Below are 17,006 nucleotides of genomic sequence, written 5' to 3'. Positions count from 1 at the left end.
ACACGATTGGTTTTCTGGCTCAAACATCGAATGTTTAATATAGTAGCCACTTCGCAGTCTTAAATGTCTGAACTCCTTCAAACACTGGTGCAGTCGATCCCAGTGACCTTTCTCAGTAATTACAATGCACTGCCACATTTTTTTTGTAATGCATATTTTATTTCACGGATTAACATAGAAAGTACAGACTAAAATTCTAATGCTAAATTATAACATTTTAAAGTGTTTTCTACTACGAGGGCAGCAAAGTTCTGAAGCTTACATAATAGTGGGGAACTCGCATGGGGGCAAGTGATGGTTGGGGGGGTGGGGGAGAAAAGAGAGAGACTAAAAAGTTCAAATTCAAGTCATTACATTGTTACCCAAGAGAGAGTGGGCTTGAGGACGGAAACTCATCTCATTTGGTGCTAATTCTTTTTCTCCTTCCCTCAACTTGTAGTTGGCCTGGTGGTAGTTCCTCGTTGGGGGGGGGGGGGGGGGGGGGTCACACAGAAGAAACAATTTGAGCTTGTCCCTAGTGTTATCACTACCAAAATGGCAATCGGTGGCAGGCTTACTTGCATAGGTGGTTCAAAGGCTGCCATTTACAGTGGGGCCAAGTAAGGTGATTGGACCCTTTAGCATCCAGTATGCAGTCAGAGGACCCCATTGTAATTTGAGTGGAGCTAATTAGATATCGTTAATCTAGACCACATCTGTCTGTCCCGCAATCCCTAGCCTCATTTAAGTCCTTTGGTCCTGTGCATGCAGCAACTGAGTTTTTATTCCCCCCTCCCCTACAAAATTACCAAAATAGCTCTTGGTCCCAATTACTCTATAATCCTCCTACAAATGGAATTAGTTTTAAAAATGGTGCTCTATTCAGGCCTGGCCTCCCATCCTGTGTTTACTGGAAGGTGGGAGCAGCAGGTTAATGGCGAATAAAAGACCACGGGCATGATCTCACCGGCTGTTCACATGCTGCTGCAACAAGGACAGAGAATTTGGCACCCAGCCAAATCTCCATTTGCTGCAGCAGAACCAGAAAATCCTGCCCGTGAACGGTTAAGATTCCAGCACCACCACCATCCCAATATCCCATGTCACTGAACACTGTAAATAAGCCAATGTCTTCCATTAATTATCAAACCACAAAATGTTTTCCTTCTATTGCATACTTCACCTAGTTCACACAGTGAAATGTGGGCAGATTATCCAATCAAACAATACAGTATTTAAAAGAGTGCAGTGATGTAATTAAGTAACCATGACCCAGTCTGAGTTGAGGCAATAAACAGAAGTTCAGTTCTTTGTGGGGGTGGGGTGTAGTGAACTGTAATTTAGTAAGTAATGTTTACAATAAGTTGCGAAACCAAACTTGTGGACCTTCTTCCCCAACACGGATCACCTGGGAAAATATAGGTGCTAAGTGAAATAGGCATCACCATAAACTTGCTCAGCCCTGTTGGAACATTTTAAAAGTACAACCGTACAGTTTCAAAAGTGCAGTTACAAGAGAAGCTTATAGTTCATTAACAAAATAGCAATCCGATAATATTGCAAAAAGAAATTAGGATAATTAAATGATATTGCTGATGGATCTTTTCTTCACCAAAGTGGTTTATTGGCGAACTGGCCCTTTGGCAGGCTGCATGGCATCCAGTGCTGAGCCAATGTCGCACTGCTTGGTCTGCAAGAGCCGAGTCAACCAACCCCCTTCATCGTGGAATCCCATGGAGAGCATCTGGGACAGGGCTTCTATCAGTTGTGGCTCTGCATCTGGAAGAGAAAAGATGTTACCTCAGAATCCTCTAACTACCTTGTGGTAGTGGGTTTTAAAGGTAATATAAGAAGCATTCATGCAGTAATTATATACATACAAGGAAGAAAGAGTTGGAGTGGTATGGATTACGAATGCCAGTGTAAGTTAGTTGGGCCAAATGGCCTGTTTCTGTGCTGTACATTACATTTAGTTTTACTGTTGTAAAACCGAGCAATGGGCCAAATGTTACTGGTGCAAATCTACACTGAGGCAATTAAAGATGGGCAATAAATGCTGGGCTTGGAAGGGACTACATAATAATCTGCAAGTGGCAACAGAGTACAAACTGGCCTTTGTTTCCTTTACACAGGCCAACAATGTGGTCCTTAATAAAACCTGCAATTTCCCCACAATAGCTATTTTGTGACTGGTTTTTATAACTAGTTAAAAGGGGATCAAATGAATATGAAGCCAAGGAAGGTGGATGGAGTCAAGTTACACATCAACCATGATTGACTGGTGTAAGGGATGGATGATGGAATACAAAATGGTGGAACAGGATTGAGGGACTGAATGGATTAGTCATTCCTAGTGTGTGCCAGGCGAGAGAGGGAGCCACAGGTGGACAATCAAATTAAATCTTGGCACCATGTTTCAACTACAGGAGCCTACAATTTAACAAGGACAAGCTCTCTCTCGTCGGCTGACTGCACGGAAAGTCAGGTTCCCAGAAATCGAAGTCCGAAGTTGTATCACAACTCAAGTGAGACTAACTAATTCCCCATAGAGTAAGGTTGAAACCTTCCAGGTCTACATAGACAACCATAATTTGCATTTATATAGAGTGCCTTTACCACAGGACAATGTCCCCTCGGCACTTCACAGGAGTGCAAATTGGTCACAAATTCGACACCAAGTCAATGGTTAAAAATCCAACCAATCTGATTGCATGAACAAATGCAAAAGTGTTACTACAGACAGAAGATCATCAACCTGAAACATGAACTGCTTCCCTCTCCACAGGTGCTGCCAGACCTGTCAACTACTTCCAGCATTTTCTGTTTGACTTCAAGAGTTGCCCAAGTTATTAAAAATCCTTTGCTTACCCTGTGGAAGATGAGGGTACAAAGCTGCTTCTCTCAGTCCAGTGGGTCCCACTTCATAGGAGTCGGGGTCTTGTCGCTGGTTTAAAGATTCCTCATATTCCTGCAAACAAAGTTGCCGCATTGACTGCAGTTCACCAGTTGATGGGTCAACCCCTTTGTCAGACAGATGAGTCCATTCCTCGTCTATATTGTCAGCACTCGGTGTCTGTCAGGAAAGGGACGCAGCTCATTTTAAAAGAGGGTAACATTGTACAATTAAACCTGGAATGTTAAATTAATACTTTTCACTCATATTTTGAAAGTTGATTTCTGAACTCGAGCATTTGTTATTAAAAAAATCATTAATTAGAGAATGATGCTTCTATAATGGGCCAACATACTGGCTGGTATGGTGCCAATCAGTCCAGGTAGGAGCCAGATCCAGATGTACTCTGAATTGTGTAGATTTAGTTGACTTCAACCATGGCAGCATTTCGGGTGGCTACATCAGATATCAGTGTTCTTCAATGGGGGGGGGGGGGGGGGGGGATAGAACTTTTAACCTTGATCGTTAGTGACACTCAATTGAATGAAAGACAACTTGTGTTTATATTGTTTCATTCATGATCTTGGTGCTAAAACCGTTCACACTTCAAAGTACTGTAAACCTCTTTTGTCATGCAGTAAACATGGCAGCTAATTTATGCACAGAAAGATCTCACAAACAGCACGGAGATGCGAGTTATTTTGAAATTGATGGGGTTCATCGAGTGCTAAATATTGACCGACACTTCATTTTTCTGGCTGGGCAAGTTTTACCCTTTAGAAAGTCCTTGATTAAAAAGACTAATTCATGTGGTACTTTTCACAACCTTGAGAGCTCTCTGGAGCCAATTAAGTGCTTATGAAGTGCAGCCACTGTTGGAATGTATAAATTTAGGGCTGTTTCGCATTGCAATTACAGGACTGGAACTGCAAGGCTACAGCAAAGAGCTTTGTGGGGATCAGGAGTGATCCCATTAGGATTACTGCATATCTAAACCAACACTGGACAAATTTCACTTGCAGAAACTGGGAGAAAAATCAAGGGACACACCCAAAGCAGGGATGGGGAGAGGGTGATAAATACACAAGGTTTTAGGTTGGGGGGGGCGCAATGAGAATCCATTATGTCATTATAAATGCAAGCATGTAAAACAGCCTGCCACAGCTCAATGGCCTCCCCCTCCAAACTCTGCTAGATAAATATTTATCACATATGGACCTTTATTTTGGGATTAGTTCTTTCTGCACCATTGTAAGTAAACTTCAAAATAAACTCAACTGCTGCCATTTGAACTCGGCATTATTTGGGCAGTGGTGGCCATGTTTCTCTTCGCTTCCCACCCTCAACTTTGGTGCTCTCAGCTCTCGTGACATGCACACGGGTAGTGGTTAGAAATATTGGAATTAGGAAGCGAAACTAGGCAATTCAGCCCCTCGAGCTCATTCCGCAGTTATATTACTCTATCTAGTAACCCAGAGGGCAGGAACAAAATCCCAGGAACAAAAGTTCCAATCCCCCATCACGAAAAGTCAAGTTTAATAATATGGCAATTAAAAAAAAAAGATTTCATGAAAAAAGTGACCATGAAACAGTTGTCCCTTCATGGAAGGAAACTTGCTGTCCTTACCTGGTCTGGGCTTATATATAATGATGTTCATATGAAAACTGTTGACTCATAATTTCCCCTAAAGTGGTCTAGCCGCTACCAATGACTGCCCACTGCCACACCTTCCTCAGTGCAATTCAGGATGGCCGATAGCTGCTGGCCTTGCCAGCGACACCGAATTCCAAGAATGAATATTAAAATACTCTTGGTGTACAGGTTTGGATTAAATGTTTATCAATGCTCTTTAGCGGAGCGAAGTCATTTCCTTTACCTTGGAACCCCCATTGTTTGGGGTGAATGCTTCAAAGGAGCTCTGGTTTGTGGCTGACTGATCCATGTCCATCAGCAAAGGCTCACTCTGTTCCTGGCTGGAGTCGGTGGTTGCTTTTTCCTTGTTCTGGTCAGCAGATGATGGATGGGGTTGTGTGTCAACCCCTGCAGAACCAGGCTGACTCTCCACAGAGCACTCAGTAGCTTTAAAACGCTGGCCCCGGTGCTCCACATCAATGTCCACATCAATACCTGCAACACAATGGAGAACAACTTTGATTCCCATGTTAAAAAGGACATAAAAGCACTACAAAAAATATTTACTGAAATTATACCAGAACTGAGATGTTGTATCCATCAGGAAAGGCCAGAGAAGGCAGAGGGGTGATGTGATAGAGGTATTTGAGATCACAAGTATTTTGCTAGGGTAGGCGTAGACAAGGGGGAATTTTCCAGCCATCATGCCAGCGGGATTCTCTGGTCCCGCTGCAGTGAACAGAGATTTGGCCGAGAGCCAAATTCTCCGTCCTTGCTTGCAGTGGCAGCAGGGTGTGAATGGCTGGAAAATTCCAGCCAAGATGTTCCATTTTATGGAGAAAGCTACAAATAGGGGCCGTGAATAAAAGACGATATGGTACATGTACTCTGCCCAAAGGCAAATCCTCCACTCAGGTGTTTGCTGATGCCTCATCCTGGGCTGTGTTCTTGCCAGTTTCTTGTCTGTAATGGTTTGCCATTGCCCTCCACTCTCATGGGGCAGCGTGAAGTGGCAGGTTCCAAGTCTACCTCAGCTAGAATGCTAATTGAACCCATGCTGTTGGTGTTATTTAGTCAACTGAGCCAAACAGCATCCCCCAAATAATCCAGGATGTATGAATTTAATGGGATGCAAGTTAAAAACATGAGGATGAAAGGAATAAAATACCATCAATAAATGAAGGATAGGACACAGCTTGTTTTGAGCATGAGCCAGTTAGACCGAATGGACTGTTTTTGTGCTAAAAATACTTTGCACCAAAATGCCTGAGCAGAGTATCTGTAGATAAATCCCTGGAGTGTCATCAAGAGGGCTGGTGCAACTCTCATGGGCATTTTCCTGCTCTTCCACCAGTGTTTTTTTTCCAGGGGAGGAAGAGGTTGTGGCAGACAAGGTCAAAGCAATGACAGGACTCATCTTCAGGAGTTACCTCTTGAACAAAGAACAATGCAGCACAGGAACAGGCCCTCCAAGCCCGCGCCGCTCCCCGGTCCAGGATTGAATCCTGAATCCAGGATCCCCGCCCAATTTTCCAGCCTATCTACATCCTAATATCCTATCTACTGAGCTGTCCCTCACAGCTACGATGCTTTGTTCACCACAACCTATTAACTCACCCCCACCCCCCCATTCCAGACCATGTGATCTCCAGGGAGAGGCGAAAACCCAGAGTGAAAACCCCAGGGCCAATATGGGGGAAAAAATATCTGGGAAATTCTTGGTCTTGTTGTCAGGGATCAATCTTCAGTCTGACACTTACAAATCCTATAGATTCCCGACAGTGCAGAAGGAGGCCATTCAGCCCATTGAATCTGCACCAACTCTCTGAAAGAGCATCTTAACCAGGCCCTCTCCTCCACCCTATTCCTGTAATCCCACTCATTTACCATGGCTAATCCATCTAACTGATACAATTTTGGACACCAAGACGCAATTTAGCATGGTCAATCATCTAACCTGAACATTTTTGGACTGTGGAAGGAAACTGGAGCACCTGGAGGAAACCCAAGCAGACACAAGGGGAACGTGTAAACTCCACGCAGACAGTGATCCAGGGTCAGAATGAAGGCAAATAAATAGTCAGTGATGGGGCACAGGACTCCCCAAACTGCGAATTTTTGTTCCTCAGAAACAGTAGGGTAACTGGTGTTGCAGTGATGCCTGACACAATGGAAACACACCTTACAGAGAAATATATGTGCACCCCTTCCCCCTCATCGGGGAGGTGATGGAGTAAAAGCAGGGTGATGGTTTGAGGATGCAACCACCACATAATCTGTCAGGGTCGCAAACCAAGAGACTGGAGATGGAATGACTAATGACTTCAATCAGGCCATTGAGGTTGGCCTATTGGAGTATGAACTCCCCGATTAAGGATCCAATTGATGGGCCAATCAGGGAATCTTTGTCTTGTACTTAACCAGGGGTGTCATTTCCTCCTGACACCCCCCGGAGGTAGACTGCTAACACTATTTACAACTCTAACAGCAGTACACAAAGGGAATTTGGCAAAGGGAATTCTGCCTCCAGACTTATTATAATGATGAATCTCCAAACTTACCCAGTGGACTAAGCATTGCAGCCACATTTCTTCCCACATTCTTCAGATAGTTCACATTGACATTTTGGTCCTGTTTCTGGCTTCCAGAAGGTGAGGCTGCAAAAAAATAAAAATGTTGGAATTCAGGAGCAATTCATCACTCTGCACTTCAACTAATAGTTTATCCTCCATTTCTATTCATGCACCTTTACTCCATATTTATTTTCTCCCCCTCGTCTACCCTCTTTAAAAAAAAAATGACATGACAAATCTTTCCAAATGATTCAGTACTCTATTCAAGGAAAGAATCTCATGAGGACGGACAAGGTGAATTAAAAGGAGCATTGCCAGTTAATAAGTGTTTCGTCCTCTCCCCTTTGGTCCTTTTGCCAATTATCTTAAAGTTTATTTATTAGTCACATGTAGGCTTGCATTAACACTGCAATGAAGTTACTGTGAAAATCCCCTAGTCGCCTGACACTGGCGCCTGTTCGGGTACACCGAGGGAGAATTTAGCATGGCCAATGCACCTAACCGGCACGTCTTTGGAGTGTGGGAGAAAACCAAAGCATCCAGAGGAAACCCACGCAGACATGGGGAGAATGTGCAGACTCTGCATAAGGAGTCACCCAAGCCGGAAATCAAACCCAGGTCCCTGGCACTGAGAGACAGCAATGCTAACCACTGTGCCACCCTATCTTAAATTGGTGTCCTCTGACCTTCTTGCCATTTGAAGCAGTTTCTCCTTGTTCACTATCAATTCTGATCATCATATGGAATATGTGGGGGTAGGGCCTGGGTGGGATTGTGGTCGGTGCAGACTCGATGGGCCGAATGGCCTCCTTCTGCACTGTAGGGATTCTATTCTATGATTCTATGATCACCTCAACCTTCTCCGGTCTAAGAAGAACAATCCCAGCTTCTGTAGACCCACCATATAACTGACACCCCTCATCCCTGGTAAATCTAGCTGCAGTACTTTCTAGTTTAAAACAAGTTTTCTGAATCATTGAATCCCTACAGTGCAGAAGGAGGGCATTCGGCCCACTGAGTCTGCACCAACAACAATCTTACCCAGGCCCTATCCCTGTAACCCCATGTATTTACCCTGCTAATCCCCCTGACACTTAGGTGCAATTTCGTATGGCCAATCCACCTAACCTGTATGTCTTTGGAATATCTGCACCTAACCCCGCTGCAGCTGGAAAGTGCCCGAAGAGGTTAAATTACACCGCGTTAAAGTTCTGCATCTTGGCAATAGCTGGTGCAGAAGCACATTAACCAACTTACCTTGCTCAGCTGGGGTCAGCTTTGCGGCTGGTGATTGCTGTCTACTGGAGCAAGCTGCTGCCTGAGCAAAGGATTCTTGCTGTGCCATAGCCCATTGACACAGCCCTCCGTTTCTCTTCTTGTGGTGCCATATCCCTCGGGGAAACCGCTGCTGAGAATGAGAGAAAAGTTAAACTGAGCACGTTATTTTGTAAATAAAGAAAATAAGTATGTATAACTCACGCCTTACCCAATGGGAGACGGCTAGTATAAAACCAGCCTTTAGGCTAATTGCAATGCGACTCAGTTTCAATACTTATAATTGACTGGGAACTGTAGCACATAAATCACCACAAATTCTGAAAGACTGCAAGATGGTTCAGTAATAACTTTCAAAAAGGAAACTGATAAATACTTGCAGGGGGAAATGACTACGGGGCTATGGGACAAATGATAGTTCTTTCAAAAGCTGGAACCGGTGTTGTACTGCAAGATTGCAGGAGTGCCCTTTCCCCAGGATATACTACTTAGCTGGGAAGGTGAAACTAGGTTTCAAGATGATCCAAACTATTATTATTCATCCCTGCAATTTGCCAATTAGAAATATACTTCCAGGTACATTTTTAGTAGAAACTCCTACTGGTTTCACAGGTAGACCGTGTCCTCAAAGTGGTCACTTCTGTGGATATTTAGTCAGTCAGTAGCACTGTAAACCTAGCGGGTCAACAATGTCACCCCAACCAAACATTCTTACAGGATCCATGCTGACAATCTCATCAGGGCTTTATAAAGGAGTCCATTTACCCCTTTGTTAGCCCAGAGACAGCTCTGTTTTCTCCCTCCATCATAAATGTTAAAGCAAAGGAGACCACTCGGCCCCTCATACCTGTGCCGGCACTTTGAAAGATTCATTCAAATTAGTCCCAATTCCTTGGTCTTTCCCCCATCACCCTGCAAATTCCACCCTCCCCATTCAAGTGTTTATCCAATTCCTTTTAACAATACCATATCTGCTTCCACTACGTTTTCACATTGTGCAACAGTTCAGAACAACCAGCTGCATTAAAATATTTCTCCATGTTGCCAATCACCTCAAAATGTGTTTCTTCTGGTTACCGACCACTGGAAGTTTGTCCTTATTTACTCTCATCAAAATCCCCTCATGAACACTTCCATTAAATCTCGCCTTAACCCTCACTGCTCCAAGGAGAACAATCCCAATTTTTTTCTGGTTTCTCCCCATAATTAAAGTTTCTCATCCCTGGCACAGTCGAGTAAATCTTTCCTGAACCCTGAAACATTAATCCTAAAGTTCAATGTCTAGAATTGGCCACAATACTCCAGCGATTTACAATACAATACAACCAGTGATTTAAAGGTTTAGCACTACTGAGCAAGTTTAAGCTAGGATCAGACCTTGTGACTTTCTTGTCAGCATGACTCAGTACCTCGATTCACCAGCTAAAGGAAATAGGGGGTGCAAGCAGCTATAGATTGTGCTGTGAAGAATTGAAAAGTAACCAGACTCATGGATCTCAACCAAATCATTCTCAAAATCTCCCACCATCTATAAAAAATAGTCCAGCACAGAGTGTGGTAGTTACTATTTTTGGAAAGAGCCAGATTTGTTAACTGAATGGGCAGTCTCACCTCGAATGGATGGAAGAATTGAGGGGTCTGGAACAGCAGCATCTCATGTTCCTTGTGGAATCCTTTCCCCTTGCAGGCACCACACAGATCATAGTCAGGACACACAGAGCACTTGTAGCGAGTACCAATCACAGGGCCGTTGCAGGCATCACAGATAATGTTTGGGTGAATTGGCCCAGCTCCTTTGTCCTGTCCATGTTTGCACTCTTTCTTTTCTAGGATTGCAAAAATTAAGGGAGGAGGAGAGGGCATTAGTCAGTGAGTGGCAGGCCTGGTAAATATTTATTTTGGGAACAGACTGGAATAACATTACATTCTGCACCCTCTCCTTTCCTTCTCTCATGTACTCTATGTACGATATGCTTTGTCTGTATAGCATGCAAGAAACAATACTTTTCACTGTATCCCAATGGACGTGACAATAATAAATCAAATAAAACACAAGCAACAACTTAACGCTTAAAGATCAACTCGAATCAAGAATGAATTAGTGACAGCCAGACTGGACCTTTGAATACTAACTTCTGTTAGTAGCCCCAATTATTGGAGGAATTAATCTCTTATCCTTCACAAAACCTAAAATCACTCAGTACAGATTGTGTAATTATCTTGCTGGGCTGGTCCGAATTAATAATCCATCAGTTTGAGGATCGGAATTCAGTTTTAGAACACCTGAAGGTGCAACACTGGTCTCAGTAAACACAAAACCATTAATTTTGTCCTAAAAGCCCAACATGTCCTTTAGGGAAGGAAACCTACCCTTCAAATCTGGTTTCAGCTTGAACAGCAGTGAAACCGGAACAGGGAGCAGTGCTGAACATTCCAACAACAAAAGTACATGTCTCCAGGAAGAGTGGGAAAAGATGCACTTGTGATTGGAGGAGCACTGAGCATGGGAACGATAAGACCTGTGACTAGAGATCATTTGGATTGGCAAGCTCCCCCCTTCAACCTCAGAAGCCACTTTTAGCATTGACCGTCAAACGGACCCAAGATTTTGTGGCAGGTAGGGGCAGGAAAAGTGTAACTCAGTCTCTGGCTGAGTACAGAAAAGAAAACCGGGGAGGTGAATGGCAGCTCACGAGCCACAGCAGTTGAAACACTGAATGGGAGAGGCAGCTGCTTGCCGTGCAGGTCAGCAGTCTGCTGGAAGACACGCTGGAGGAAAACACCCTGTTGGAGCTGCCCCACCAACACAAGAGGTTCTTGGCTCAGCTGCTGCTACACAAGAGTAATGACCTGGAAGAGAGAACAAGAGCATCTGAATAGCTGGAAGCTGCTGTTCTTCTAATGGGACTACTGGTCTACCAGGTGCCAAGTAACCCACATTTATTTATGTCTCTGCTCCCATCTACCTGTTGTATAGGTTCCTTACCTCAGACTAGCAACTCTGCTTTATAAGTACAAGCCCCCCAAAAAATAGGGGCTGCTGAGTACTTGAAAATTGGATTATAGCCAACACATTGCTACAAAAATAGAAGAAAAGAATAGGGAAGGAAAACAAATCAACACACTTCAATTCTGTGCGATATTCCAGTGATGCCTATGTTTGAACAGTTTACAATAATAGTTTATTTTGTGCTATAGATTCCTGCTCTATATTTATACATAATGGGAATGAGGCAAGTAGCTAATGGGCTGATTCGAGCAGCAGGAAGTCTTACCTCTGATGTAGACACGGAAAGTTCCCTCCTTAAGAAAGGACAAAGCCATCATCAGCTCATCATCACTGGAGAATGCAATCATATCCCCTTCTTCATCTGAAAAAATATATATAATGAGTAATCAACTAGGACTTCAAAATTAATGTGCAAGTACGGCAAATATAACGCGTTATTAGGAATGTAAATGCTACGTTAGCCTTTGTAGCAAAGCCAGGGGTGGGGGTTTTGAAGCAAAGAAAACTTGCTGCAATTATATGGGGCTCCAGTGAGGGCATAGGGTGCGCAGTTTTGTCCTCCACACCCACACTGCCTTAAAAGAGGTACAATTAAATTCATTAAATTGGTTCCTGGAATGAGAGGATTGTCCCACAAGGACAGATTAAGAGCAGGGTGGGTCTCTACTTTCTGGAGTTAAGAAGAACTCATCGAAATACAAGATTCTGAGGGGGCTAAACAAGGTAGATGCAGCAAGGCGGTTTCTAGCTGACTGGGGAACCAAGGGTTATCGTCTCAGGAAAAGGGGTCTGTCATTTACAACTGAGCCGAGGAGAACTTCCTTCACTCAGAGGGTCGGGGTATCTTTGGAATTTATGTTTAAAGGTCAATTGCAGGAGTCAGAGGCCAGAATTTAACTCACCATTCACCCATAATCCCTTTGATCTCACCGTGCCAGAGACCCAGGTTCAATTCCAGCCTTGGGCCACTATCTGTGTGGAGTTTGCACATTCTCCCCGGTGTCTGCGTGGGTTTCCTCCGGGTACTCTGGTATCCTCCCACAGTCCAAAGATGTGTGGGTTAGGTTGATTGGTCATGCTGAGTTGACCCTAGTGTCAGGGGGATTAGCAGGGTAAATGTGTGGGGAATAGGGCCTGGGTGGGATTGTGGTCGGTACAGGCTCGATGGGCCAAATGGCCTCCTTCTGGACTGTACGGATTCTATGATTTGCTGGTCTTGGCAATGGTTTTCAAATCTTTCCACAGCCTCTCCCCTCCCTATTCCTAACCTCCTCCAGCTCCACAACCCTCTTTGGGATATTTGCACTCCTAATTTTGGTCTCTTGAGCATCCCGATTTTAATCACTCCACCACTGGCAGCTATATCTTCAGCTGAAATCCCCTCCCTAACAGCTCTAGTTTCTTCCCTCAAGGTAAAAGCCAACTCCTCAGGAGGGTACAAGTAGTTGTTTATTTTGCATATTTAAAAATGTGATATCTACTGGCTTGCAGCCCAGACTGACTGTTGGAAGTTTATATCTGTATCTGGTAAGCCATACTTTGTGAATTGGAGAAAAACTACAAGCTGGAGGCAAACTAACTTCATCTAGTAACAATTGCATTCCAATTTTCAAACATAAAGTTTTGCCTGCATCATACATCGCACTAAATATTCCCAGTCTAGATCAGTTATTGCCATCCACTCACCTCGTTCAGAACACAAGAAATACGAACAGAAGTAGGCCATTTGGCCCCTTGAGCCTGTTCCATCATTCAGTAAGGTCATAGTTGATCTTCTACCCCAACTTACGAATTTTGGTATCAAAACAATTTTAACGCCACACCTAAACCGGGAAAACCTTGGTTTAACATTGCCACCAAAGGGCAGCCTCATCACCACTGTAGCACTCCCACAGTGCTGTCAATGCAGCTCAGAGTAGTGTTAGTGATTCTAGTGGGTCACTGATTAGAACGGTGTGGCCAAAGTCCACACACTGGATGGGCAGCATTATTTTAAAAGATTCTGTTTTTAAAAAAATGAAACTTTCTTTTCTCATAATAGTAAATCAACGAGGGGAATGAATAGCTTTGTGAGAAACTTTAGGATGTATGTTAAGGCCTTGGAGAAGGTCTGTCAGAATGAGACCAGAGATAAGGGCCTTCAATTGTGTGGAGAGATTGTTCTTAGAAAAGTTCTAAAGTTTATTTATTAGTCACAAGTAGGCTTACATTCATACCGCAATGAAATTACTGTGAAAATTCCCTAAGTCGCCACACTCTGGCACCTGTTCGGTACACCGAGGGAGAATTTAGCATGGACAATTCACCTAACCTGCACATATTATGACTGTGGGAGGAAACCGGAGCACCTGGAGGAAACCCACGCAGACACAGGGAGAACGTGCAAACTCCACGCAGACAGTGACCCAAGCCGGGAATCAAACCCAGGTCCCTGGCGCTGTGAGGCAGCAGTGCTAAGCACTGTGCTGTGCCAAGGGGAGAAGGTCAAAGAGGAAATTTATTGAATGTATTCAAAATTATGAAAAAGGTTGAGATAATTGTTCACTGCTTGTTCTATTTCCTGTGGCAAATGGATCAATAACCAGAAGTCAAATATATAAAATAACTGGCAGAGGGGAAAAGAGGAGAAATCATTTCAAATAAACAGCTGTTATGGACCGTCTGAAAGGGTGGGGGAAAATCAGAGTCCATGTGAACTTTCAAAAAGGCAATTGAACATATATTTGAAGAGAACTGAGTGCCCGAATATGGGAGGACAGCAGCAAAATGGGACTAAAGTGGTCAGCTTTTCAAAGAGCCAGGACAGACACAGGCCATAATAGCAGCTTCTGTGTTGTATGATTATCTGATTGTGTAAACAGTAAATAAAGCAGAGCCACATTGAACCACTTGTGTTACAAACTATTTCTTCCGGTGGAGGGAACTTAGAACAAGGCACAGTGGTTAGCAGCGCCAGGGAACCGGGTTCGATTCCTGGCTTGGGTCACTGTCTGTGTGGAGTCTGCGTGGGTTTCCTCCCACAGTCTGAAAGATGTGCAAGTTAAGTGCATTGGCCATGCTAAATTCTCCCTCAGTGCACCCAAACAGGCACCGGAGTGTGGCGGCTAGGGGATTTTTTACAGTAAGCCTGATTGTGACACTAATCTTTAAAAACTTTAATAACTTTTTTTTACTCCATCCTTAAAGTTTCAAAGCCAGTGTTCAGAATGGACTGGGCAAACCCAAATCCATTCCTGGCTTGCTCCAAAACCAAATTCAAAATCCAATTCAGGTCCCCACAAGAGAGACAAACAAGGTCCAAGCTGACAAGATAAGGCACTGCATCCTATCTTTGGCTTGATCTCAGCCAAAAGGCTGAGAAGCAAATAACTTTTAAAATTGGAAATAGTTGCTTGGTAGTTCAGAACAAAGGATGCCAAGTTTCATGGGAAACAATCATTTTGACTGCATGATGTGGTGCAGAGTGGTTGGCAAGTCAGTTCTGTTTGGGTGGGATGTTGCCATGGTAAATACAGCAGGGAGCCATTGTCCCCCATGCTTTTAATCAAGGTGCAATTTTTGGCCATATTCCTTTTGCAGTGGTTAGGTCCCTCCATATGAATATATGCGGCTTCCAGCAAGCGTTAAGTGACCCACATTGCGAGCCTGACTAATAATCTTAAATTGGTTGTAGTGTAATTCAATACCAGACAGGATTGTTCACCAAGTGCTGCCCAATTGCAGGATCATGTTAAACATTATATTTGGGAGGTTTTTGCAAGCAAAATACAGACTGAGCACAACCAACCTGTTAACGTTTCAGGTCTGTGACCCATAACTAAGAAACCGGATATTTTCTTGTCTGAATTTCAAATTTCCAATATCTACACTGTTTTGTTTTTGAACCAGTGGAAATGTAGTCCAAATTGCTCTGAAACAAATCAAGTGCACAAGACTCTCTCTCCTCCAGAATGGGAAAAATTAAGAAAACAGCAGCAACTATTGAGATTGGTTATCTGCAGATAATTGGAGCAGGGGTGGACAGAGAGCGATTGTTTGTGCGTTGGCGAAATCTGTTCACGGGATTTCCGCATTCTGTCGAGTCTGGCCGACAGGGGCGCTCAGAAAGCCGGGGGGGGGGGGGGGGGAGGGAGGGGAGGCTTGTTTTGTTTTAAATCCTCCCCTCCCAACAGCGACAGATTGGGAGAAAGAAAACCGGTTGTAGGAGCCATCCCAATCCACCCAACAATCTCACAGCACAAACCTGCTCCAGTTGGGGGTGAAACACTGGCTTGACTGTGGATCAGGGAAAGGCTTTGAGGGGAGGAGGGGAGGGGAGGGGAGGAGGGGAGGGGAAGGGAGGGGAGGGGAAGGGAGGGGGTGGCAGTGCCAGCCATATTTTGGCAACAACCATTCGCCACAGAAATGTGCCAGTTTCTTTTCTAACGTTTACAAGATTTAGGCAAATAAATAGAGTTTGGAGGCGAAAAATCAAACGTCAACAAGAACAAAAACACACACACACGATCCCGGGAAATGGAGGTTGGCCACAGACATTTGCTACACATCCCGGAGCGGGAGGGAGTCACAAACACCTTACCTTTGTAATACATCTGGAAGTTCTCGGATCGCAGCGACTGGAAGACACTGGCCACCTTCTTGTAGAGATACTCGAAGCTGGTGGAGACGCCGTGGTCGACGGTGAAGCGGCGGATCTCCCGGTTCGTCTCCTCTTTGCCCAGCAAGTAAACCTTCACGTTGAAAGCCATGGCTCGGACTGGGGTGGGTCGGATTTGCCTCCCGCTCGATACTTTTGTAGCAGGAAATGAATTGGCTACTTTGTGGCGGAAAGTTCCGACGGCGTCAGTGGCGCAGCAAGAAATTGACCCTCAAGCTGTCGGCAGTTTCCTCTTCGCTATTCAAGGCGGAGTGCGGTCAGAGTGAGCCGGGGTGCCGGCTTTATATACACACCCTCTCCCCGCCCACCCCGTGCCCTGGACCCGGCTGTTACTCAGCACAAAGATGATCTTTCTCTTCCGTACATGTTCTCCTGGCTCTGTGCGCCGAGGTTCCGTCTCTCTGGACCCGCACTGAGAGGGGGGACTCCGAGCACCGACGGGGAATTGGCGCAGCGCCGCCTTCACAACAAGACTTCGCCTTTCCTCCAGGCGATTCCGTCACCAAGGTGATGTGCCCGGGCGCAATAACATTTATCTCCAAACCATGTTTCCGAGTGGTTACATTTAGCGTACTTTCCAGAATGTAATTCTGTAAAAAAGAATCAGAGGGGAATTGATAGAGCGAACAGGATGAAATTGTTTCCCGTGGCGGAGAATTCTAGAAGCAGGGGACATAGATTAACCATAAGTGGCAGTGGGTGTAGAGGCGACATGAGGAATAATTTTTTTTTACCGAGGGTGGTGGGTGTCTGGAATTCGCTGCCCGAGTTGGTGGTGGGGGCAGAGACCCTAAACTCTTTTACAAAGTACCTGGACCTGCACTGTCAGTGCTGTAAGAAGTCTCTCAACACCAGGTTAAAGTCCAACAGGTTTATTTGGTAGCAAAAGCCACTAGCTTTCGGAGCGCTGCTCCTTCGTCAGGTAAGTGGGAGTTTTGTTCACAAACAGGGCATATAAAGACACAAACTCAATTAACAAAATAATG

General features: G+C 44.5%; 1 protein-coding gene across 2 annotated transcripts; it reads right to left on the bottom strand.

Moving 5' to 3' along the window:
- Window positions 1-16: 16 nt before the first annotated feature.
- Window positions 17-16,717, bottom strand: sqstm1 (sequestosome 1). 2 transcript variants are annotated; one of them, XM_078231801.1, is made up of 8 exons: window positions 15,943-16,508; window positions 11,629-11,724; window positions 9,965-10,179; window positions 8,336-8,486; window positions 7,067-7,162; window positions 4,750-5,000; window positions 2,848-3,052; window positions 17-1,758 (listed from the first exon to the last, which is right to left on the bottom strand). In XM_078231801.1, exons 1-8 carry the CDS (start codon window positions 16,109-16,111, stop codon window positions 1,601-1,603), a joined length of 1,341 nt encoding a protein of 446 aa, XP_078087927.1. In that variant the 5' UTR covers window positions 16,112-16,508; the 3' UTR covers window positions 17-1,600. The 2 variants fall into 2 exon arrangements, with proteins under 2 accessions (XP_078087927.1, XP_078087928.1); XM_078231802.1 differs by having other exon boundaries at window positions 146-1,758; window positions 8,336-8,483; window positions 15,943-16,717.
- Between the last annotated feature and the right edge of the window lie 289 nt (window positions 16,718-17,006).

This window comes from Mustelus asterias, chromosome 16 (assembly GCF_964213995.1).
Source record: "Mustelus asterias chromosome 16, sMusAst1.hap1.1, whole genome shotgun sequence".
In the NCBI taxonomy this organism is placed as follows: Eukaryota; Metazoa; Chordata; class Chondrichthyes; order Carcharhiniformes; family Triakidae; genus Mustelus; species Mustelus asterias.
The sequence above is the reverse complement of the archived record's forward strand: the minus strand, read 5'-3'. Positions and strand labels throughout refer to the sequence as shown.